At 50.3% G+C, this 25567-nt stretch overlaps 1 protein-coding gene across 1 annotated transcript in view; it reads left to right on the forward strand.

Moving 5' to 3' along the window:
* SCTR (secretin receptor) overlaps nucleotides 1-25567 on the forward strand; it is a 75384-nt gene that overhangs the window by 42910 nt on the left and 6907 nt on the right. Inside the window, exons 6-12 of the mRNA XM_045868509.2 lie at nucleotides 5286-5389; nucleotides 9983-10080; nucleotides 11031-11163; nucleotides 13225-13378; nucleotides 20367-20427; nucleotides 21685-21754; nucleotides 25223-25314. Coding sequence (XP_045724465.1) covers nucleotides 5286-5389; nucleotides 9983-10080; nucleotides 11031-11163; nucleotides 13225-13378; nucleotides 20367-20427; nucleotides 21685-21754; nucleotides 25223-25314 — 712 coding nt within the window. The remainder of the gene's footprint in view (nucleotides 1-5285; nucleotides 5390-9982; nucleotides 10081-11030; nucleotides 11164-13224; nucleotides 13379-20366; nucleotides 20428-21684; nucleotides 21755-25222; nucleotides 25315-25567) is intronic.

The raw sequence follows: 25567 nt of genomic DNA on the forward strand, positions 1-25567 counted from the left end.
TGACTTTACACTAAAACCCACCAGCATCCCAAAGCCGGGTAAGGAAAGGTTGACCAGCAAGGAAAACAAGACCATGCAGTGTGGGAGAGGAGTGTAAATTCCTCACTCCATAATTCTCTAGTACGCATGTGCACACACACACACACACACACACACCCAGATCTGGGGAGCACACTGTGGTAGCTCACAATCCCGCTCAGCCTCCTGGATGCCCAGCAGACAGGAACTGCAGGGGACCGGGGAGATAGGTCGGAGTCCCCCTTCTCCACTTCCTGCTTGGATAACGCCAGCTGCCGAAACAGACAATGTCCCAAATCCCAAAGCCTTCATACGTATGTATAATGCCTGCCCGCCTAACGTGCAAACTGGGCGCTCCTGATTAGCACCAGGCCTGAATATGATCCCACTTCTGCCCACATTGCCTCTGCCAGAACTCAGTCATGTGGCGACACCGACCCGCAAGGGACGAGGGAAAGTGTGGTCCAGCCAGGTGTCAGTCTCCCGGGCCTGAGAGCCCAAGTTACTCATTCTCAGCCTTGATTTTCTCATCTGGAAAATGGGGAGAATAAACAGGACCAGGCTATGCTTGGAAATGAATTTTAAATATCTTCTTTTGTCCTTTCTCTTCCTCTCTTCTCCCTTTTTGCCTACCCCCACACACACCTGCAAACACATGCCAGGAAACTTACCAACAGTCTTTTTCTCCCAGTGTGACCCTTCCACGTCTATGTCTGGGGTCCATGGAGCTCCCGACACATGAGATTAATCCACACATGACTGACCTACAGCAACATGCTGGTCAGGTGCAAGGCCAGGACCAGATCCTGGACTCCCCATCCAGTGCTCCTCCCTCGCTGACCGAGTTCTCCAGTTGGAGGGACTTGAAGCTCTCCTCCTTTCCCAGCCTTCCCTTCACAACCCGCCCAGAGCCGCAGTGCCTCTACCTCTCCTATCAATGTCCCTCCTACCTTTCTGCGGAGGGGGCCAAGCAGAGCCGTGCTCCTGGCCAAATCCTTCCCAATCAATTGCTAGAACGCCGGCCTGCCTCATTAACTAGTAGCCCACTGACTCCTTTCTGAGGATCCCCAACCCTTTAATTGCTCAAGACCCCCCCGGAGTTCAGCCGGGAGTGCATTTCTAGGTCTGCCACTGTGGGGGAGGAAGTTGGGGTGGTACGTGTACCTCTGCTGCAGTTTCTTCTTGCTGCCACATGGTGTCGCTGTGGGGCTGCAGGAGCCACCCGTCTACCAGGCCACAGGGAGGCCCTGCCCTCCCCACCCCAGGGCTCTGCACTTGCTGGGGGGCAGTGTCACTACCCCCCCACCCAGTGACCCCAGGGCCACTCTGTTCATACCCATCCCCAAGCCCAGGGCACCAGCCAGTCCAGGAGCACGGGTCAGGACCAGTCCGGCCTCAGTTAGCCACCAAGAACCATCTTCCTACCACCATCTTCCCTCCCCATAGATCTCAGCCCCCTGGACTCCTCTCAGGAAGGAAAGCTCCCCTCAGTGGTTTCCCACAGGATTCCAGGGCTCCCCAACCCAGCCCAGGGAGGAGCGCCCAGTGAGGACAGTGTGGTGTTTTGGACCGACCCTTCCTTTTGAGAGAAGAAAATAATAATAATAAATTATTTCCCAGGGACCCCACTACAGGGGCCCAGACAGGATGGTTGTCCATGTGACTGGAGAAACTGCAGGCTAGAATCTGCCCCCAGATATTTTTCTGTGTGTGCCAAGGTCTAGAATGTTCCCTCCAGGATGCATTCCTTTGATTCTTAATGGGGCACTGGTCTTCCAGAGTTCCTTGTTAGAAAACACACTTCCGTGGCAGGGTCAGGCCTTGGCCTTTCCCTGAGCCTTAACTTAGTAGACGTTCCTTATAACCTGATTAGATTCCAGGAGCCTTTTGAGAATTGGATAAAAGCTTTGGACTGGCTCTTCCCCAAACTGCACATACGTATATGCACAAAAATACTGCCTGTACCTTCAGGGGCCCTTGAGGTGTACATTGACCTGAACGTGGGTAAGGACGGGCCCCTGTCCTATTAGGAATTAACCCCAGGGGAAGTGGGTGGGGTTGAAGGGACTCCAGAGAGAGCCCAACCCTTGTCTTCTCAGCAGCTCTGCCAAGAGCCCGGTCAGCAAAGGGCACCGTCTTTTTAGTCTCACCGGGCTCCTGGCCTGGATCACATGCAGCATCTGTCTGGGGAATCCCACTGGGTCAGTGAGGAGAAGGCCTCAAAACAGGCAGCCCAGCCCAGCCTCTATGGGCACGCTGGCTGATAACCGGTTCTGGGCTCCAGGGAGTTTGTGTTTTCTTAATCCAACTTCCCATCCAACCAAGCCGAAATTGGACCACCATGTTTTCCCGTCTGACAACCTAGCTCCCTTGATTTAACTACAGAAATCTTGCACCCCCTCCTAAATTCCATGCCCCACCACCGCTGGTCCATTTTGGAAAGGCTGAAAGGAGGAGGGAGTCACACTCCCAGCCCAGCGAGCACCAGCCTGGGCACTTCCTGGTGCTATCGTGTTCCCCACTCGGTCCTGCAGGTGGGTGGTTATTGTCACTGGGCACAGAAAAGTGAGGTACCTAAGCTCACACCCAGATGACCAAGAGGCAGGGCTGGGGTTCACACTCAGATCTGGCTAGCTGGAAACCTGTGCTCCAGGTCTCAGGAGCCTTCAGGGGCTGGGCATTCCTGGATGCGGAAGGCCAAGGTCTCCTGGTGGTAGAAGCTGCCCCCAGGACTGCAGGGAGGGAGGCACAGTGAAGAGTCACATCCTGGCTGGGCCCTGTTACCCAATCCTGGGCCTTGGTTTTCTTGTCTGGAAAATAAGCCAGCAGTATCTCCCTCACTGAGCACTGGGAGGATTAGATCAAAATCTGGAGATGAGCATGGTGGCTGGTTCTAGAAATGCCAGCCACAGTTCTCGAGTTCAGTGGAACCCATCTGACCCTGAACCCTGTGAACCAGTGGTCCAGACTGGAGGCCTGTCAGAGAGGAGCATACAAGGCCCAACTGGGATGGCTAAGGCCCCTGGGGAGGGTACAAATTAGAACAGAGTGGGTGTCAGAGTTCCTGTCTCCAGGGCTGAGACCAGCCTCCCCCCAACCCCTGCCACACGGGCAGCAGCCAGATCCTGGGACCAGTGCTTGGCCCTCCTCTGGAGTAGAGGATGCAACTGGGCCGTCAGTCCATGGAGGGCGACTCCTCTTGGTCACTTCCCAAGACTTCCTTCTCAGTGGCTGGCAGCTCCCCTTCCCCAGTTTTCGGACTTCTGCTCCAAAAGCTCCGTGTGGGCAAACTTCCCTGTTCCCTTATAGGAGAATTTAGAGCAGGCTCTTCTCCACTCAGTTGGTGTTCTGGCCCGCCAGCCAGCAAACGGATGAGCAAGGGCTCTGGGTTGGCCCCGGGAGCCCTCCAGAGCTCATCAGCTGCTAGGGGAGGTGGGGAAGCCAGCCACCACTGTGTGAAGGGCACAGGACTTGGCCTTGGCCTTGTGCGGGGAGAAGGGCGGTGAGCGCTGCGGGAGGATCGGAGGATCGCAGCTATCCTGTGATTTACAATGCAGAGAAATGCGGAGGTGTGGCCGGAGGACTGAGAACTCCTTCCTTTCTGGGAGGGGCGGCCCCCTGGACGGTCTACCTTAGTGCCCCTGCTCTGCTGGAGGTTTTCAGGTGCTGGGGAGCAGGGTGGGAAGTGAGATTTGAAATAGAACTTCCTCGGTGTGGGACATTTCACTATGGGAATGGCCGGGTCCTTGCCAACCGTGCCAGGTTCTCGGGGAACCCACCCATTAAATGGCAGCGGGATCTGGGATCAGTACGTAGTAAGAGGAGAAAGCAGGAGAAAGAAAGGGGATCCGTACATAGTGTGTGGTTGAGAGTGAGGGTCTGAGACCCGGGGTTCAACTCCCATTTCCTCCATTTCCTGTGCTGTGATCTTATGCAGATTATTTAACCACGGTGTGCCTCAGTTTCCCCAACTGTGAAATGGATGCAGTATTTACATGTTATAATATGTTTTACTATAAAGGTAACTGCTTAGTTCATAGTCTTGTTAGGGTTAAAGGAGTCGCTACCTGTCACAGGCTTAGGACAGTGTCTGGCACATAGTAATCACCAGGTATTATTATAGTAGAGCACGGGATTTTATAATTGAGCAAATACACAGCCCTTAGAGAGTGAGATCAATGGGGTTTTTTTGGTTGGGGGTGTATGATCAGAATCGCTTGGGACCACTGTCCTTGAGCACGACATTTGGCCCCTTGTATGACATGGGACACTGTAATCCCTTGCAAGAGCACTGGTGTGCTGCCATTGCGAAGGTTTATATTTATCTCCTGTGAACACCCAGGGGGTCAAGTAGCACCCCCTGTTTTGGGAAAACCCTCAAAAACCAGAAGTGGCACCTCAGCCAGTGGGTGTGGAGGATGGGCAGGGGGGTCCCCCCTGGAGCACTGAGGGGGCTTGATGCTGAGACTGGAGCCCGGGAAGGGAAGGTGAGGGGTAGGGTGGGAGTGGACATGCCTGGGGTGAAGCCGTGGTGCCCCGGGGCCTGAGAAACCCCTGGAGTGGAGCTGGGCCTGGGGGCAGCCAGCCGGGCTGGGGAGCGGTGACCAGAAGCTCTGCAGGGTTGGGAGTGCAGTGGGGGAGAGCTGCTGTGACCGTAGGGGACTGTAGTGTGTGTCAACCCCGTCTGTGGAGCCCTGTGCCTGGCACAGAGGGATGTGGGGGTGGGCGAGGCCGTGGGACCCCGGGGAGGGCAAGTAGTGCTTGGAGGCTGAACAGGGTATTTGTTCAGAGCCGGCCTGTTTGTAGATTGAGGCCTCAGGGGTCCACGGATCTATCTCTCTCTCACCTGTGCACACACATCTGCATCTTTGCCCTTTTTTTTTTTAAGATTTTTATTTATTTGAAAGAGAGCGAAAGTGAGAGAGATCACAGAGGGAGAGGGGGAAGCAGACTCCCCGCTGAGCAGGGAGCCCGATGTGGGACTCGATCCCAGGACCCTGGGATCACGACCTGAGTCAAAGGCAGATGCTTAACCGACTGAGCCACCCAGGCGCCCCTTTCCCACTCCTTCTTACTGACCCTTACATATTCTTCAAGGATCAGCTGGGCCAATTGAGAGCTGACCCTGTGGTTCAAAGAAAGGCAGCTGGGGCCCAGCAATGGGGAAACACCAGGCCACCCCTAAGGTGTGGCTGAGGGTACCCGGGACCCCAGGCCATCTGTCCCCTGTCCCCACTGCTCACCTGCAGGATGCTTGGCCCCCACAGGTTCCATGTTTCGAAACTGCACACAGGACGGCTGGTCGGAAACCTTCCCCAGGCCTGACCTGGCCTGTGGGGTTAACGTGAACGACTCGTCCAATGAGAAGCGGGTAAGCCTGTCTGCCCCTCTTTCCCTGGCTGGGGGCCTGCAGGGTGAGAAGACAGAGTGGAGCCAGCCCCGGGGCAAGATCAGGGGACCAGGAGCTGCTCCGGTCACCCACCCCACCCCGCTCATCATCCGGGGTTCGCTGGGCCTGCCTCACTGCCCTGGTCTGTCATGTGAAGCCAAGGTAGGTCTCCTTTCCGCTACTTTTGGCCAATGAATATTCTGAGTTAAGTCCAAACTTTGCATTTACCTTTGTTAAATTTCAGCTCCTTGTTTCGGGATTTTACAGTTTCAACCCTGGAGGAATATCATAGTTAAGGCCCTGGGCTCTGTTCTTCCCCAACTGATGAGTCCAAGCCAACAGTGTCTCCTATGTGATTTCAATAGGCATAACTCACAAAACCAAAAGCTCGTGGTGTCCGCAATAATTCTTAAGGGTGTAAAAGGGTCCCAAGGTCAAACGGTTTGAGAACCACTGGCCTAGGCCAATCCTGTATCCCAGCCCTCTGCCAGGGATGGTCCAGGGGTGGGCAGGCTCCAGTCACTTTGGGCCAGTGAGATGTGAGGACAAGCTTGCTGGGGTTTGGGAGAAGAAGCTTTCTCACTCTTGGGAAGGAGCCATAGGAAGTCTGGCTGTCCCTCCTCCTGGACAAGCAGGCATGGGGAAGCATGTGGCTGTCATCACCAAGGCAGTCATCCAAATCGAGAAGTGGCAGCCTCGAGAAGAAGCCACCAGGATAGCAGGAGGAGAAATGGAAAGAACCCGGTCCTTTGGCAGCTTCTTAGTGCTGCTTTATGAAAGAGTTCTGAAGCCTGTTCTCTGCATCCCCAGTTACAGGAGCCACATCTGTTTATTAAGCAAGTTGGAAATTTCTGTTTCTTGCAGCCCAGAGCATCCTTTCGAACCTCTGTGCTGCCATCCATCATAAGAATGTTCTCTCTTAATTTTATGGATTTTGCCAATGTGATCACATAAACTTCCTGTCCTCAGAGAGGTTGGCACACTGTGGCCCTTGAGCCAAACACAGCCCACCACCTGCTTGTGCAAATAAAGTTTTATTGAGCCATAGCTACGGCGATTTGCCCTACGAGCAGAGCTGAGTGATGGCAAGAGCCCAAATGGGCACCCAAAGTCTAAAACACTTATTACCTGTCCCTTTACAAAAAAAGTCTGCTGACCCCTGTTCTAGAGGATGCAGAAGGAAGGTGGCCTAGTCAGGAAACATGGCAGAGAGACAGGCAACTTGATCCAGGGCAGACAGCAGTGAGGCTTCTGGACCCCAAGCCCCCAGGGAGGTGGCGCCCGTTGCAGATGTGGAGGGCAGGTGCGCTGAGGTCACATCAGGCCTCCTGGGAGCAGGGCTCTTTCTGGATCAGAATTTACACACATAATGCAGGGACAAGTGGAGTTAGCTGGTGTCCTGAGGCTTCCCTGGCAGACAATCCGCCCAGCCTCAGGCCAATGCAGAACATTCAGCCTGAACGCCCCATACTGTCACCCTGTGCCTCCTCATGCTGTCACAGACTGGCCCAAATCCGCTTCTGAACTGAGAGCTGCTAGCCAGGTGGTCCTAGGAGCGAGGCTCATGCCCTCAGGTCTGGGGCTCATCCTGCCCATGGCAAGATTATAGGCCGACACATCATCGATCCACTAATTTCTTGACATTTGACTGCTCTTTGATGTCCCAAAGTCAAGGCACCATGAATCTAGGGCAACCTACTGTCCTTTCGGCTCTCATCTACGTTCCTGAGAGGTGGCTCCTGGCTTCTGGGATCACAGTCACACCAGTGGGGAAGCTCAATGTCACATGGCAGCCAGCCCATCAAAGGTTGCCTCTTGCTCTCAGAAAAGTTTTGGTCACTGAGTCAGATATATTTTTGGTAGCTTCCTCCCCCTGGAGCTAATGCTTCTACCTGTCAATCGTCCTAATACTTTTTTTCCCAAGTTTATTTGTTTGTTTCCTCGGGGTGCAATGTACCCAGTTTTTTCATGCACTCTTCCCTTCTCTGGAAATGTTCCAGTTTATTAATGTGCCTCTTAAAATAGCATGCCCAGAACTGGACAAAACACTCCAAACGTTCCAGTGTTGTTCGGTGTCCCACAGCACTCCGTTATTGTAACTGAGAATGCAATATAGCTTCTTTATAACTCATACTTCATACCGTGATCTTGGACCCATGACTCGTGTTGAAGGGTGGATGATGGGGGTGAGGGGTAGAGGTGGGGAAAAATTAACATGCTCTGAGTGTCTTGTAAGTGTCAGTCTAGATACTCTAACTGATACTTCATTTGCTCTTCCGACAAGCCTGCAAGGTAGATATTATCCCCCATTTTGCAGATGAGGAATCTGAGGCTCAGAGAAGTTAAGTAATTTGCCCAAGGTCACATAGCTGGTGAGTAACAGTCCTGGGTTTGGAAACTTTGTCTCGGCTCTGAAGCCTGCATTCTTTCCCTGCAGTACACTTCCTAACGCCATGGAGCTTGGGACATTTGAACCTCAAGGTCATTTTCATATGAACAGCTGTCAGCAAGGTTTCCCCAATACTATTCTTGTGCCTTTTTTTTTTTTTTTTTTAGATTAATTACCTTTTTCTTCTGGTTATAAAATAGTACTTACCCTCTGGGGAGAAATGAAAAGTGTAGAAAAAAATAAAATAAAAATAACAACTCTGTCCACAAACTTATCTTCCAAAGTTAACCATTATTAACCTCTATCACATCTTTTTACAGCCTTATGGTTTATGCATGTATGAGATTGAACCACATGAAATGGCCGGTACTCAATCATTTGATCTACAAAAGAGGGCAATTTCATGTAATTCAACCTAATACTTTTTTTTAACAGATAGCAGGAATCACACTGTACATATAAAATTTGTATTCTGGGGGTGCCTGGGTGGCTCAGTAGTTAAGCGTCTAACTTCGGCTCAGGTCATGATCCTGGGTTCCTGGGATCAAGCCCCGCGTCGGGCTCCCTCCTCCACGGGAAGCCTGCTTCTCCCTCTCCCACTCCCCCTGCTTGTGTTCCCTCTCTCGCTGTCTCTCTCTGTCAAATAAATAAATAAAATCTTTAAAAAAAATTTTGTATTCTGCTTTTTCACATAATGTTACATTCTTAGCACGTGCTGACATCTTTTAAAACGCTTGGTAGGCAGCATTTTAATGGCAGCATACATTAAAATACTGATTTAAAATAATTTAGTTAATTGTTCTATTGTTGGACATTTGAGTGTTTTTCATCACTAATCGTTCTGTGATCAACATCTTGATGTATAAATACGCTTTTCCTTTTGTGCTTATTTCTTTGTGTGTGTGTGCTAATGTCTTAGAATTAATTCCTAGAGGTAGAAGGGAGGTCAAAAGGAATGCATATTTAAAGGTTCTTGATACATGCTACTTTCAGGAGAGATTGAAGCAATTTTTGGTCCCCCTCTACCCTCAGCTGCATAGAATATTATTGCCTGTAAATATTAGTTCATTTGGTTGGGAACAGATGGTATAGCATTATTGGTTTAATTTTCATTTCTTTGATTCTTTTTAAGGCTGTCGCACAATTTGTTTTTTTTTTAACCTAAAAGATGCAGGTTTTACATTTATCTTTATATGTCGCCTTTTCCCATCCCATTGAGATTCTTTCTGAATCAAAGATGAGTCAGTAATGGGAAGTGGCTGTGGGCTGCATCCATATGAGTGCAGTGTAGAGATCAGGAGAGGTGATGGTCCCACTCTTCTCCTTCCTGCTCAGAGAGTACATTGGAGCTTTCCAGCTCTCGGTTCTGGGTGTCTTATTTAGGAAGGACGGTGACAACAGAGCATATTAATTGAGCAGAAGGGTGAAGGATCGTGGAAAGAGATTGAAGACACAGGAAAAATGTAATGCTGAGACTATATGTGAGAGACGAGCGGGTAGAAGAGCTGTATTAAGAAATGACAGATCTCTCTGTACAATATTTGCAACCCTTCTAGAAGCCCGAAACGATTCCAAAATGCAAAGTTTATTTAAAAAAAAATAATGCTAGCCCCGCATCGGGCTCCCTGCTCAGCAGGAAGCCTGCTTCTCCCTCTCCCCCTCCCCCTGCTTGTGTTCCCTCTCTCGCTGTGTCTCTCTCTGTCAGATGAATAAATAAAATCTTAAAAAAAAAAATAATGCTAGGCCTTAGATACAGACAAATTCAATTTATTTCAAGTGGTTCCAAAAGTAGGTCCAGAAAAAAGACCAATAGGAGCAATTTAAAAGTAATAGATTTTAGCTTCATGTGAGAAAAAATGACCTAATATTTTGCACCCTTGTATACCAGATGACTTCCTCAAAAGGCCAGGTGAGCCTATATCCCTGGAGGTATTCAAGCAAAGGCTTGAATTCAGGGTGATGGTAAGGGGCACTACGCATGGGGTAGAAGTTTGAGTTGGCATCAGATGATCCCCGAGATCTTCTCCAAAGCCAAGGTGTTCCGAGTCTATGAGCTGAGGTCCGCGGAATCTGATCAGCAGAGCAGTCAGTATTGAAAGGTTCCAGCTGCCTGAGCAGGTACACTCTGAGGCAGAAAAAAGCCCAGCCACCGGGTGGGTGGGGCTGACACATGCCTCTCTCTGCAGCACGAGTACCTGATGAAGCTGAAGGTCATGTACACCGTGGGCTATAGCTCCTCCCTGGTGATGCTCCTGGTCGCCCTCAGCATCCTCTGTGCTTTCCGGTGAGAACACATTGCCATCTCTCTGTCTCCCCAGCCTTCCACAGGCACAGAATTTGGGTCTCCTTAAATTACTCAGGCCAGAGAAAGGAAGGTCTGGGTGGGCCACTTGGTGACCTCTTGATCTAAACCTTACCCGTGGCCAAACACTGACGTTCCTGTGATCTTGTTCATATTTTTTATTCATTCCACAGTTACTGTGTGTAACGAGGAACTTACTGCACATGTACTATTTGTAATTTTCACACAATGCTATAAGATGGGTATCATTACCCCCGTTTTACAAGTGTGTTAGCCAGACTCTTGGTTGCAAGAAACAGAAATCCACCTTAAAACAGTTTAAGTAAACAAAGGTGACCTGACCCACATAATTGACAAGGTCAGGGGTGCTGGCTTTAGGAATGGCTGTATCTAGGTGCTCAAAGGTATCAGCAGAACTAGGTCTATCTCCCTCCCTTTCTCGACTCTGCCTTGGCCTCATCCTCAGGTAGGCTCTCAGCAGGGGTGACAGAGACAACCACCAGCAGCCTCAGGGGTACATTCCACCGGCTCGGCCACACCAGGACAAGGAGAGCTTCTTCCCCATTAGTTGCAATCAAAGTCCTGGGGTGGGGATGGGGGTGGGGATATCTCATAAGCTGGGCTTGGGTCACATGCCCAACCTGAGCCAGTCACGGCAGCCAGGGGTGGAGTACTCTGATTGGTCAGGTCTATCAACAGGGTGGGAGGATGGAGTCACCCCCACTCAGAGCTGGAATGGGTTCCCCATAAGAAAGCTTGCTTCTGGTACCAGAAGATGGGGAAAGAGTAACAGACCTCTGACCCCTCCCACAGAGGAGGAGACTCAGGCTCTGGAAGGTGAAAAGGCTTGCCCGAGGTCAAGGTCGTCTAGCTAAGAAGCGGCCGCGCTCCTGTGGCTCTGGCCCCCATGGCCCTGCATTCTCTCTCTCCAGGAGGCTTCACTGCACCCGCAACTACATCCACATGCACCTTTTTGTGTCCTTCATCCTGCGTGCCCTGTCCAACTTCATCAAGGACGCCGTGCTCTTCTCCTCGGACGATGTCGCTCACTGTGATGCCCAAAGGGTAACATGCCTGCATGGCCCCGAGTGTGGCCAGGCTGCCCACACTCAGCCCAACTCTGGGAGAGGGTGGTGGCCCCCTTGTCTTTCCCCCACGTCCCAGCTGAGGTTGCACTTAATGCCTAGTGCTGGGCCAGGGGGCCTGGGGAGAGTCCCATGTCTCCATGTGCACAGTCTGGGTCATGTATGAGGGCAGTTTGTCAGGAGGCCACTGGGGGCTGCCCTTCAACTCCCAGCATCCAGGAGTGGCTTAGCCACTCTGGCAATTAGATACATAGTGAGGCTCGTCTTTTCCCTCCACCTGCCAAGTCCCAGCTATGGACAGATGGCCAGGTGTAAAGAGGGCTGGGGTTGGGTGTAGAAAGAAAAGTGCGAACATATGCCTAGGTTCTGCAAACACAGGTCTGTAGCAAAACAATTGTTTTGTTAAATCTAACCCCCTTCCTCCTTCTGAATGCTCAGATAACTCTTAATTCTTTGCAATATTGCTCTGCGTATCAGTTGGGAATCCCTTTTGCAGCATATACCAGAACACAGCACATCAGTGGCTCAAACGGATGGGGTTTGTTTCCCACATCAGCCATCCACAGATGGGCAATCCAGAGGTCGTACGGCGGCTCCGTGATGCAGTGGTGGACACAGTCCTTTTCCCTCTTTCTGCTCCAGCGTGCTTGATGCCATGCTTTAACACTGCTTGTTTACAACATGGCTGTTGCAGCCCCAGGCCTCACATGCATGTTCCAGTCAAAAAAGAGAGTCAGGGTTAAACAGTTTTTGTCTTTGGGCAGCTTTGCCTTTTTAGGGTGGGAAAGAATGCCTGCCCCAAGACACCTATCTACATCTCATTGGCTAGAACCGTGTCATGGGACCACACCTAACTGCAAAGGAAGCTGGGAGATCGGATTTTTTTTACCATCATAGTCTCCATAGCAGAGGAAAACAAGGGAGAAGGGATTGGAGTTTGAGATTGGTTCGGTCAACCTCCCTGTCACTTCCCACCACTCAAATCTGTAATTCTTTACGGATCTGTTAAGTTTGTGTTGTTCATAGTTGTGTGTGTGTGTGTTTTCTGACTCCAGCTGAATCCCCCTTCAGGATATTGTCAGGATGAAGTAAGAGTACCAGAGTGAGAGTCAGAAGACTTAAATTCAGGCCCCCCACCTCACTGACCAGCAGTGGAGAAGTCCAGCAGTGTCCCGCAGGGAACCTTCTTGGGTTCCACCAAACATCAGACTCCTGGGCCAACCACGGGCGCCCCCCGGAATCCAAGTCTGCAGGAGGCCGGAGGGCAACACCGGCCTCTCCTCCTCCGTGGATGTGACCTCCACGTAGCCCATGTAGCAGCCCTCGGGCCATCCCAGAAGCTGTCCTCTCCCCAGGGGACAGCTCAGGGAAAGGAAAGGGGACCCTTGCCGCATGGGAATGGTTGCCTTGCTGGGACGGAAGCCTTGGGCCCCACAAGTCCCCAGGCACAGCTTCCGGCGATCCCCGCAAGAGACAGGCCTCTAACAAGTCACTGCGTCAGGCAAGGCTAGCACTGGCCCCCCATCTGGTAGTTAGAGGTCTCCAGAACAGACGCAGTGTGCCAATTGGGGGCCATTTTCACTATAATCAATGTTGCCCTCCTAACATAATTGGTACGTCCCTTCTTCATCTGTTTCCGGGGAAAGAGCTTGGAAAGGATTTTGTTACTCCTTGGCTCAGAAATCCCTTTCCTTCTCTCAGCCTGGTGCTCATCTGCAAAGGAGGCACTTGGGAGCTGGGCCCTATGTGACACAGATTTTACTGCTGGCGGTCAGCTCCAGGGTTCGAATGCACTGCCTACTTCTGTGATGGCCCGTTAGCCTTCTTGGCTGAGCCTCTTGGCATGTGGACTTCCACCCTCTAGAGAACTCCTGGGCCTGGCCTTCTGAGAGTGGACAGCCACAGGGGATGGCCAGGAGCCCTTAGAGACTCTCTCTGCGACCTGACCCCTCCTGCGCCCTGTCACGTCCTTCAGGGGTGGCCGCCAGTGGGGAGCCCGCTGTTGCCCAGCCCTGGGGCTCACCTGCCTCTCTCCTTGCAGGTGGGCTGTAAGCTGGTCATGGCTTTCTTCCAGTACTGCATCATGGCCAACTACGCCTGGCTGCTGGTGGAAGGCCTCTACCTTCACACGCTCCTCGTCATCTCCTTCTTCTCTGAAAGGAAGTGCCTCCGGGGATTTGTTGCCCTCGGATGGGGTATGTTTCTCCATGGGCAGAACGGCAGGGGTATGTGGAAACAGGCACTGAGCCAGAAGATTCGGTTTCTAGTTCCAGCTCCACACACAGTTAAGTTAGCTAATTTGTGGAATCTTAGGCAAGTTACTTATTGTTTAACCCCCTGGCTTTGGTTTACTTGTATGTCAAGTAGGAATTCACAGTTAAAATGTAGCCCCAGCTTTGGCCACCCAAAGTCTCTTACCATTTGATACCAACCAACGCTTGTTGCTTCATCTTCCTTAGACGTTCCATTCATGTATTTTCATTCTTGCTTCCTTTCTATATCAGTTAGTGTACTTTTGATTGTAGGTATCAGAAAATCTGGCTTAGATCAGCTTTAAACATAAAAGAAAGCATTGGCTCATGTATCTGAAAAGGCCAAGGATCACCAGCCTCAGGTGAGGCTGGATCCAGCAGCTCAACAACATTTCTTTGTGCCTTTCGACTTTGCCTTCTGTAACGTCAGCTTGATCTCTAGGCTGGTGCTCCCAGTGTAACTGCCAACAGCTTCTGGGCTACCAGCTTCCTTGTTGTACCTAATGAGAGAAAAAAGCCCAGCATTCCCAACAAATACTCTGAGGTTCACTCTGATTGGACCAGCTTGTCTCAGACACGTCCTGAGCCAATCACAGAGGCCTGAGTGAATGGAATACACTGATTGGCTTAAGCTATTCAAACCACATGGCTTCCCAAAGGAATTTCAGGGTTCATTTGCAGGAAGGAGGGGAAATGGCAGTCAGGTAGCCAACTGCAGGCCGCATTCTTTCTCTTCCCCCTTTCTTTTCTGATCAATGAAGATGATAACTCCATTTCTTGAGCACTTACTATGAGCAGGGCAGTTTACATGCATTAATTAATTGCCACCACAACCTCCAGAGGCCCTTCAAAGAAGCCTGCTAAAAGACGGGATGTAATATGCTCAGCTCACACTGTAAACAAGGGCAGACCCAGGATTCAAACCAAGGCTTGCCTGTTTCCAAAGGCCCCTTAACTCTTATTCTGCCATTAACAAACATCCATCCATCCATCCATCCATCCATCCATCCATCCATCCATGTACCCATCCATCCGTCTGTCCGTCTATCCATCCATCCATCCATCCGTTGTTCATTTGATAAACATATGTAAGTTACCCATTGGGTTCTAGAAAGATAGCCAGGTTCCTCTGAGTGACTCATATGCTTACAGGGATAGTCATGTGTACCAGCCATTAATTTCATTTTCTTTCTTCTTAGTGCCTTTAATTAAGAAGTGCCCCTGCCAGGAAAGCCCTGTCTTTTCTGCTTGTCTAAATCCTTCCATGCAAGGGCCCCATCTCCTCACATCAGGGAAGTCACCTGAGCTGCCAGAGCTTGCCGAGCCTTCCTGTAGACTTTGGCAGCCTGATTAGCACATAACCCTTAGCCAGTGGGAGCTGTGGTACTCTGCAGATCTTTGGATTTCTGCAGAAAACAGTAGTCCCAGAGTACTGGGGAACCAGGGACCTGCCTTATGCAGTTGACCCCAAAAAAGGACCCCATTTGGAACCTCGTTCACTGACCTTGACTCCCAGATCTGCCAGGATCTCATCATGTGAATATAGGCAGTTTCATTATCTGTAATATCAGGATCATAATTTTTTCAACTTCTTCGAGCATTTCTTTGTGCTCAAAGGGGCTTCTAGAGATTACAGAAACAAAAACAGTTCCATCATTCAAAGAGGTCGTATCAAGCAGGGAGACAAAATTGCATTGCAACATCTCCGTCACGGATTTTTAGGAGGGTTTATTTTATTTTATTTTATTTTAAAGGTTTGTATTAATTTGAGAGAAGAGATAGAGCACAAGCTGATGGGGAGAAGCAGAGGGAGAAGCAGACTCCCTGCTGAGCAGGGAGCCTGATGCGACTCGATCCCAGGACTCTGAGATCATGACCTGAACCGAAGGCAGATGCCTAACCAACTGAGCCACCCAGCGCCCCATGGATTTTTAGGAGGGTTTAAGTGAGATTATGAGAACCTTCCTTTCTTTCTCAAATAATGCAAGGCCCTGAGATAGAACAGCACATAAGGCAGAGGTTCCTCCCCTCCTGGTCTCTCTGCCTGCACCACCCCAAGGAGACCTTGAAGGGACTTAGGAAGGTCTAAAGTTTTCCGTCTGGGAGAAGCCTTTCTCTTGCAAAAGCAGGGACCCCTCCTCAATTTGTATGCAACTTGTTTCCCCAGAGATGGGTTGCTTAAATGAGTACATGCTCACTGTATAACTGCAAAAAATAAAATTAAGTAGAAAAAAATTACCCTGGTCTCATCTAATGAACATTTTGGGGGGTTTTCTTCCAGACTATTTTTCTTACTGAGTTTTTCTCTGCATTGTTGTGGTCATTCTTTTCTTTTTTTTTTTTAAGATTTTATTTATTTATTTGTCAGAGAAAGAGAGAGAGAGAGAACACGAGCACAAGCAGTGGGAGCGGCAGGCTCCCCGCTGAGCAGGGAGCCTGATGCAGGACTTGATTCTGGGACCCTGGGATCATAACCTGAACTGAAGGCAGATGCTTAACCGACTGAGCCACCCAGGCGCCCCTGTTGTGGTCATTCTAAATGTAGAATTCTGAATCTTGTTTCTTTCTATTGACACACAGGCATGCTCTGTATTCTTCCACCTCTGCCATAAACATTTTTAACTCATCTCTGTACCTATTTAACCAAATACCTATTGTATGGACATTTGGTTGTTTCTAATTTTCCACTATTATAAGTAACACAGTGATAAATACTTTTATGGACAAAGCTTATTTCCATGTGTAATATGGGATCCTAGAATTGGGATCACTGGATCAAAAGGAGTGGGCACTTTTAAGATTTTTTTTTAAATTTTTTTGAAGATTTTATTTATTTACTTGACAGAGAGAGACACAGCGAGAGAGGGAGCACAAGCAGGGGGAGTGGGAGAGGGAGAAGCAGGCTTCCCGCTGAGCAGGGAGCCCGACGCGGGGCTCGATCCCAGGACCCTGAGATCATGACCTGAGCCGAAGGCAGACGCTTAACGACTGAGCCACCCAGGCGCCCCAAGATTTTTAATACTTACCCAACACTTTTACTTTTTCAAGGTGGCTGGGGTGTCTGTCTGCACCCAGAAAAGGGTGACACCTCTGGCTTTTGTGGGGATGAACCAAGCTCCCACTCACTGAGTTGGTGGCTCTCCAGTTGGAGCCAGCATCAGAGTCACATGGAGGGTGTGTCAAGCCCAGCTGGCTGGATCCCCCGCCCAGTGCCTCTGAGCCAGTTGGCCTTGGGTGTAGCCAGAGACTCCTCACATCTAACAAGGCCCCAAGTGACTCTGATCCTGATAGTCTGGGGACCACACTAAGAAACCCTAACTTGAGCCATTATTGGTTTTCCCACTTTCTGCCAACTCTGTTAAAGATGGGAGACAACGAACAGGTGGCCCTTCAGAACCCATGTTCTTTGCCCAAAGCATCCAAAATTGAGCCAAGGAATTAAAAAATATATATATTATTTTTATTAAAGTCATGCACATACTTGGTTTAAATAATTAAATAGCGGGGTGCCTGGGTGGCTCAGTCGGTTAAGCGTCTGCCTTCGGCTCAGGTCATGATCTCAGGGTCCTGGGATCGAGCCCCGCGTCGGGCTCCCTGCTCAGCAGAGTCTGCTTCTCCCTCTGCCTGCCACTCTCCCTGCTTGTGCTCACTCTCTCTCTGTCGAATGAATAAATAAAATCTTTAAAAAAAAAAGTCCTATTCTATGTATGTATCCTTATATCTATGTAAATGTTTACTGCTGAGCCGAGTGGTGTACAATGATTTTACTTCCAATAGTTAACCTTTCGTTTTTTACGGAGTCACTTTTGATTGACTTATTTGTTTTATGTTGCTGTCCTTAATTCCCCCCAGTTCACCCAGAGCACTGGAAAACTCTCCAGTGCTGTTTCCTGATCATCCCATGCCAACAGGAAATCTATTAGTTCCTATTTGTTGGTTTCTTCCTGCTGTATTCGTTTCCTATGGGTGGCCGTAAACAAATTGCCACAAACTCGGTGGCTTAAAACAATAGAAATTTATTCTCTCACAGTGCTGGTGGCCAGAAGTTCGAAATCAAGGTTCTGGCAGGGTTGATTCCTTCTGAACTGCTCCATGCCTCTCTCTCTTCCAGCTTCTGGTCGCTGCTGGCAGTCCAAGCGGATTTTGGCTTGTGGCTGCATCCTTGTGATTTCTCCCTCCGTGTTGACGTGGCCTTCTTTCCGCTGTGTGTTCTTCTGCTCTGTGTCTCTCATGGTCTTCTCATAAGGATGCCAGTCATATTGGATTAGGTCCCCCATATGACTGGCATCCTTCTAAGTATGACCTCTTCTTAACTAATTACACCTGCTAAGACCTTATTTCCAAATAAGGTCACACTCTAAGGTTCTGGGTAGATAGGAATTTAGGGAGGATGCTTTTCAACCTGATAGAGCCAACAATGTTCTTTCTAGAGCCTTCTGATTTCCTGCCCTATTTGGGCTGGTTGTTCTCTAGACTTGCTCAATTCCCTTACCCTTCATGCTGAGAATTTCCTTCATTTCCCTCTATAAATCCTATTCCTTTTTTTCTTTCTTTCTTTCTTTTTTTAAGATTTTATTTATTTATTTGAGAGAGAGAGCACAAGCAGGGAGAATGGCAGAGAGAGGAGCAGACTCCCTGCTGAGCGGGGAGCCCAACTGGGGGATTGATCCCAAGACTCCAGGATCATGACCTGAGCTGAAGGCAGACGCTTAACCGACTGAGCCACCCCGGTGCTCCTCCTTTATTTCTTATCTCCTCCGTGGTTGCTCCCTGGTGGTGTTGGAGCACGTGCTCCGGCACCTGTCTAGCAAAGAGTTCGTGGAATGTACATGTTTTTGCATTGCATATCTGAAAATCTTTTTCAACTTTCACACCTAATTTATAGTTTTCCTAGGCAAAAATTTAGGTTGAAAAAATCGTTTTCTCCTAGGATTTTGGAGGCTTTCTGTTTGGGCATCTGATGTTACAGGATGTGCCGTGTTATTCTTTTTTTTTTTTTTTTTAAGATTGTATTTATTTATTTGAGTGAGAGAGAGAGAACACTCGCACAAGCAGGGGCAGAAGGCAAGGGGCAGAGGCAGAGGGAGAAGCAGACTCCCCACTGAGCAGGGGGCCTGATGTGGGGCTTCATTCCAGGACACTGAGATCATGACTTGAGCTGAGTGCAGATGCTTAACCGACTGAGCCACCCAGGCGCCCCTGCCATGTTATTCTTCTTCCCTGGGCATTTTTACTCATCTCTTTCTACATAAGCTGCAGGGTCTTCTCTCTGTCCCCTCTGTTTTGAAATGCCCTAGGGATGTGCCCCAACTCGAGGTGATTTCATCCTTTTTGCTGACATCCGGTGGTCCTTTCATCTGGAAATTCACATCCTTCATTTCTTGGACCATGTTCTTACATCACCTATTTGATTTCTTTCCCTTGGGTTTTTATCCTCTCTTTCTGAAACTTTTAATCAGATGGCGCATATCCTGGAATTGACCTCTGATTTTTTCGTGTCTTTCCTCCTACTTTTCATTCCACTCTTTGTGTTCTGCTTTCCGGGCGATTCCTGGTCCTTATCTTCCAACCCATCTATGGAGTCTTTTATCTTGGTTATCATATATTCAATTTCTAAGCCCTCTTCCTTGTTCTCAGACTGCTCCCTATTTTCGGCATCCTGTTTGGGTCTTGCAGATGTAATCTTTCCTCTTATCTCTCTGATGATATTCCTTAGAGTTGTTTTGTTTAAGTTCCTCCTGCAGCCTGCACGGTCTGTTTCCTTTGAGTTCCTTCTCTCTGATTGTTTTGGTCCCTGTCTTTTATGTAATCAGCTTTCCTCAGATGTCCGTGACCTTGACTGACTGTTCATGTTTAAGAATGAGTCACTTCAGAGCGGACTGAAGACCCCATGTGTGGGGTGGCGGGGCATGTCTCTCAAGGGAGACTGGGCTGGAAGTGGCCACTGTGTTGGAAGGGGTCCCCAGCATCGCCATCTATAGGCCCTTTGTCTGGGGCTGTTGGATTCCTCCAGAGAAAAATTCTTTCATCTCCTGCCTGGATGTAAACCTGGCTGCTGGAGGTCTGAAACCTGAGCAGCCCAGGGACGGGGCTGTTATCATTTTCCGGTGTGGACGAGCACGTCCATTAGAAATACAATGAGCCACATATATACCCTAAAATTTTCTAGTAGCCACAGTAAACACAGTAAAAAGAAGCAGGTAAAATTAACCTCAATAATCTATTTTATTTAACCCGGTATAAAAATATTTTCATGTCAGCATATAACTAATATAGAAATTAGCATATTTCACATTCTACTAAGTCTTCAAAATCGGGTGGCTTACACTTACTGCACATGTGCTGTGGGACCAGCCACATGGCAAGCAGGCCGTAGCCACGTGGGGAGAGCGGCCGCTGCCCAGGACAGCCCAGCTGTAGACCATCACTTCTCCCTTCTCTTCCCTGCAGAGGGCCTCCCGAGTCTGCCCCAGGCTCCCAGGACACTCTGTGCCCCTCCTGGCGTTCAAGAACCTCTGATTCTGCCTCAGTTTGCAGGGCATGCCTGGTACCCTAGAAGCAGGAAGCTACAAGGATTTGTTTGCACAGGATTTACAAGGGGGTTTCTGTGACACCTGCTCACTCCCAGGCTGGGTGAGCTGCCCTGTTCCCTTACAGGGGTGTTGAAAATTGAGTCCCCTTTCCCCGCTCCCTCCTTTTTTTTTTTTTTTTTTTTTTTTTTAGATTTTATTTATTTATTTGACAGAGAGAGACACAGCGAGAGAGGGAACACAAGCAGGGGGAGTGGGAGAGGGAGGAGCAGGCTTTCTGCTGAGCAGGGAGTCCGACGTGGGGCTTGATCCCAGGGCCCTGGGATCATGACCTGAGCCGAAGGCAGACGCTTAACGACTGAGCCACCCAGGCGCCCCCCTCCTTTATTTTTAATCTTCAGGTTCCCCGGCCATTTTTGTTGCTTCGTGGGCTATCAGCAGGCACTTTCTGGAAGATGTCGGGTAAGCTGAAGAGAGGTAACAAGAGTGTATTTTATATTGTCCAGTTCTTCAAGCAGGATGGGCACTTCTTTGGAGCTATCTAGAAGAAGCTTGTTTTTTAAACGGCGGGGGGGGGGTGCGGGGGGCAGGGGGCCCACAGGCGAGTACTCTGGAGTGCTGGGCTGGTGTGAGCTTGCAGATGGGTGGTGGCCTCTACCGTGTCCGCACCCTCCTGGGCCTGCCCACACCATCAGCTCTGTGGAAAGCAGGTGCTGGGCAGGAGCCATGAAAGTCCAGGCAGGTGCCACTCAGTGAGGCAGCTCTGGGCCAACCAAGCTTCTCCTTCCTCCTGGGATCCCCTCCTCTGCTCCTCCCTACCCCTGGGGTGGGGAGGGGTGCTGTGTGAGAGTCCGGGAGGTGGGTGTAGGAGAGCGGCATTCCCAGTGACTCCTGATGGGGACAGAGAGATCTAGTCTTTTCTCTAAAGCTGCCAGGCGCTGAGGGTGGAGGTAAGCGCAGGGGAGCCTGCTGGGAAGTAGGCACGAGGAGAGAAGCCGAGGAGGAAGTGAGGCGGCCTGACAAAGCAGAGGCAGTTTCTCACGGACATGCGATGCAACCAGGACATGCTGATGCAACCAGCCCAGGATGTGGATTTGGTCGGATGAGGCTTGCCAGTGTCTTTCGGTCCACCTCTGGCCCCAAATAATCATTTCAAAAGAATTACTTTAATTGGGTGAATTCGATTTTTTGTAAAATCTGGATTTTTAGCTTCTCTGGAGAACATGGGAAATTCTACCAACATCTCTCATTTTCCCTTGTGGCAAAAATCAGCCGGAGCCGATGTGGCTGCCTTAGGCCCCACGCATGCTCTCCAGCTTGCCAAGTACCCCCCCACACCTGATGTCCCAGGGTCCTGAGGCCACATGTCAGTTACCCAGCCACTTCACTCACTGATGTCACCTGCCTGGCCCTTGTTGGCAGTTGAGTTTGTCACTGCGCTCGCTTTGGGATTCTGGGATCTTCTGGCTGTCAGGTGCCACACAGGTCCGCTGCCCCGGACACTCACTGGGCGAGTGCGCGGACCGGGGGGCTGCTCCAGCGGCCTCCGAAGTGCTCCCGGGCGGCCGGAGAGGGTCAGTTCTAACAGGGCTGGGCACCCAGCCGCAGTGCTCGGGGCCACCAGCATGGATCCTTGCTCAGAAGAGCACTTGAGGGAACTAGTCTTTCCTGGTCCCCTCAGCTCTCCACTCCTAACGATGCCTGGCTGTCCTTCCACAGGTGCTGGGACATCAACGCCAACGCGTCCATCTGGTGGGTCATTCGGGGGCCCGTGATCCTCTCCATCCTGGTGAGTGGCCGTCTTGCCGAGCTGGGCTCCAGTGGGAGAGACGGAAAGAGTGACTGGCCTGGACAGAAGGCCAAGAGAGAGCGCTAGCTTTGTTCCCTTCAGGAGCGGGGAGGGATGAACCACAGAGCTTCCAGAGGCTGGTCAGCAGCATGAGGGTCTAGATGGGGGATGGGAGAATGGGGGCTGGGGGGTGCGAGTGGGATGAGGGGCAAAAGTTTACATAACTCTCTTTGGTTCGTGAGTGGCCACTAAAATGTAGTGAGCAGAGCTCCTTGCCCTACACTGGCTGGCTCTGCGCTGGCCCAAAATGCGCCCCCTTCGGATCTCTGGGTCCTGATCTTTTTTCTAGGCGTTCCTCTTGTTAAACTGAGAAGAATCACTGAGCTGGGATCATAGGATGGGGCTGGGGAAAGCTCAGTGAGGCTTGGTCTTGGGCCTTTGGGGTGCTGTTGGGGGGGGGCAGGCCTGAAGGGGTGGCCCCCAGGGAGAAGATACAGGAGCGACTCTCATGGACAGGGAGCTCAGAGTGTCTCAACCGGGCTGCCCTTCAGAATCCCCTGGGAGTTGTTTCAACTATCTCCGGATAGCCAGAGATTCGGGCTCTCTTCGTTCTGGGAAGGGGCCTGAGCGCTCAGCGGGGGTTTAAGTTCTCAGGTGCTTCTGCTCTGCAGTAGGGTTGGGACGCCTGGAGCTGAGCCTGTGGGTAGAGACAGGAAATAGGGGGACAGCGGGCGGGGGACCCACCGGGGTTGTCTCCTGGAAGGAATCAGCCCCGCAGCTGTGTGCAGGGCTCCGAGGGACACCACGGCCGCAGGACCCTTTGGCAGGAAGCTCCCTTCGTGGATCTGCTGCAGGGGGGTAGGGGGTGGGGGGTGGGGTGGGGTCCAGCCCAGGGCAGCAGCCCCCACCCACCTCTTTCACTGGCTGGCTCGTGGACCTTCCAGGGGGCAGTTGGGAGGAGGCGGCCATTCCAGGACCTCCTTCTTTTTTCTTTTCTTCTTCTTTTTTTTTTTCCCCAAAATAATAGAATTCATGTCAAAAAAAGTTGGAAGATACAAAATGTGTTTTCCAAAAGGAAATAAAATCACACATACTTTTAGCACTGAGACACACACTGTGAATACACATGTGCTTTTCCTTCCTATCTTTTTCTTTGAGCACACACACTTTTTTTCAAAATGCTTAATAGAGTTTTGTATACTAGTTCGCTTTCTCACTTAGCAGCAGATGTGAGCTCTCCCGTGACCTTTTTTATATATATATATATATATTTTTTTTTAAAGATTTTATTTTTTTTATTTATTCATGAGAGACAGAGAGAGAGACAGAGGCAGAGGGAGAAGCAGGCTCCCTGCGGAGCAGGGAGCCTGATGCGGAACTCGATCCCAGGACCCTGGGATCATGACCTGAGCCGAAGGCAGACGCTTAACTGACTGAGCCACCCAGGCGTCCCTCCCGTGGCCTTTGAAATTATTTGATCCACCGATGTGCTCTGGCTGCATAGTATTCCCATAGGAGGGTCTTTCTTCCTTTAGTTAGGCCCGTTTCCTTGCCGTCATTCTGCGGCTCTGACCGTGCCGCCCAGGAGAGCCCCGGCTGAGGGACGATGGACCCCGGGGGTCCTGGAGGATTTCACCAGACTCTGGTCTCTCTAGTGATGTTTGGTGAGCACTCCTGATGCAAAATCTCCCAACAGGGCCCCTGGCTGGCTCAGTCTGTAGAGCATGCGACTCTTGATCTTGGGGTTGTGAGTTCAAGCCCCACACTGGGGGTAGAGATGACTTAAATAAATAAATAAGAACTTAAAAACATCTCCTAACCAGTAGGTCATGGGGCCTAGAATTCCACTATTTAGGACTCATTCTTGAGAGCTTAAAGTTTATTTTTTGTTTTTGGGGGTTTTTTGTTTTTGTTTTTGTTTTTATTTTTGCCTTCAAGTGCTCCCTATGAAGTTAAATGCAACTCTAAGATTAAAAAAATAAATAAAAGTAAAATAGCCTTTATTCATTTACACCATGCATCGCCAGCTCCGAGCAAGATGCATAAACAACAAGCTGAGAAGCAAAGTTCTCAAAGAGGCAGGTGGGCTAGAAGTCCTGGACAGGCACTAATCCTTGTCTTTTGGCCAGCATTCCCACGCCCCAGGCTGGTTGTGTGAACAATGAGGGTGCCCGGCTGGGCGATTCCACTGATCCCTTCTTCTCTAAATGGTTCTGGAGCTGGTAGGTGGGTGAGAGAGGAGGAGAGGTACTGGGCGCCACGTGAGCACCTTTATAACATTCTGGCACTGGGCTGGGGGGAGGGGACACCAAACGAAATAATGAGACTGCATTCCTGTCCTTTAGGAAGTTATTGAATTGACAGGTAAGTAGACACACACAACTTTGACAGGTGCATGTGTTTGGCCTCTTTCAAATATTTCAAGTGCTTACACAGTAACATGATCCCTAACTGCAATGTATCAGGAAAGATAGGTAATCAAGGGCGGCTTCCTGGAGTTGGTGATTAAACTGCAAAGTGACTCTATAAGGCTTTGAAGCAGTGGTTCTCAAAGTGTGGTCCCCAGACCAGCAGCTTCAGCATCACCTGCAATCTTGTTAAAAAAATGCAAATTTGGGGGCCCCACCCCAGATTTACTGACCTGGAACTTCTGAGGGAGGGAGCCCCCAATCCACACCCAAAACTTTAAGAACCTCTGAGAGAGGGGCGCCTGGGTGGCTCAGCCATTAAGCGTCTGCCTTCGGCTCAGGTCATGATCTCAGGGTCCTGGGATCGAGCCCCACATCGGGCTCCCTGCTCGGTGGGAAGCCTGCTTCTCCCTCTCCCACTCCCCCTGCTTGTGTTGTGTTCCCTCTCTCGCTGTGTCTCTCTCTGTCAAATAAATAAAATCTTAAAAAAAAAAAAAAAAGAACCTCTGCGAGAAGAAAGCCTTGCCACTCAAAGTGTAGCCAAGGACTGGATTTGGCATTACCTGGAGCTTGATAGAAGTGCAGACTCTCGGGATGCCTGGGTGGCTCAGTTAGTTAAGCGTCTGCCTTTGGCTCAGGTCGTGATCCTGGGGTCCTGGGATAGAGCCCCGCGTCAGGGTCCTTGCTCAGCGGGGAGCCTGCTTCTCCCTCTGCCTGCCGCTCCCCCTGCTTGTGCTTTCTCTCTCTCTCTGGCAAATAAATAAATAAAATCTTGAAAAAAAAATGCAGCATCTCAGGTCACCGGTGACCTGCCTTTTAACAAGGTCGCCGGGGAATGCCAGCTCCTGCAGCCAGGGATAGGCGCGGGTGCTGTGTCAGCCGTCACCTCCAGACAGCCTCTTCCACTGGGACTCTGGGGCAGCAGGCCGGGTGGGGTGGCTCAGCGACCTGCAATCCCGGGTGTGGTCTGCAATGTCTTCTCTGCCCTCAGGGCCAAGGGGTCAAGGCCAGGAGAGGTGGCAATCACCTTCAGCCCACACCCCCCTCTTGTGTTTTACAGATTAACTTCATCCTTTTCATAAACATTCTAAGAATCCTGATGAGAAAACTTAGAACCCAAGAAACAAGAGGAAATGAAGTGAGCCATTATAAGTAAGTGGAGGGCAAAGACCCAGGCACGTTCAGTCAGTCGACAGGTATTTAGAGTGCCTATGGTTTACCCAACTGGCCCTGGTTCCAAGGAGGTTATGATGCAATTGGGAATGGGGGTGGGGAGAAGTGGGTCCACTAAGAAGCCTTAGACGCAGGTCCAGCAGTGGGAAGATAAAGAAATCTCTCAGGATCCCAGGGAGCAGAGATCTGTGTTTGGGGCAGCGTTAGGGAGTCTGCCAATGGACTTCAGGGA

The sequence above is a fragment of the Mirounga angustirostris genome, unplaced genomic scaffold (genome assembly GCF_029215605.1).
Source record: "Mirounga angustirostris isolate CCGP_5_RB_7025 unplaced genomic scaffold, mMirAng1.0.hap1 SCAF_3, whole genome shotgun sequence".
Taxonomy (NCBI): domain Eukaryota; kingdom Metazoa; phylum Chordata; class Mammalia; order Carnivora; family Phocidae; genus Mirounga; species Mirounga angustirostris.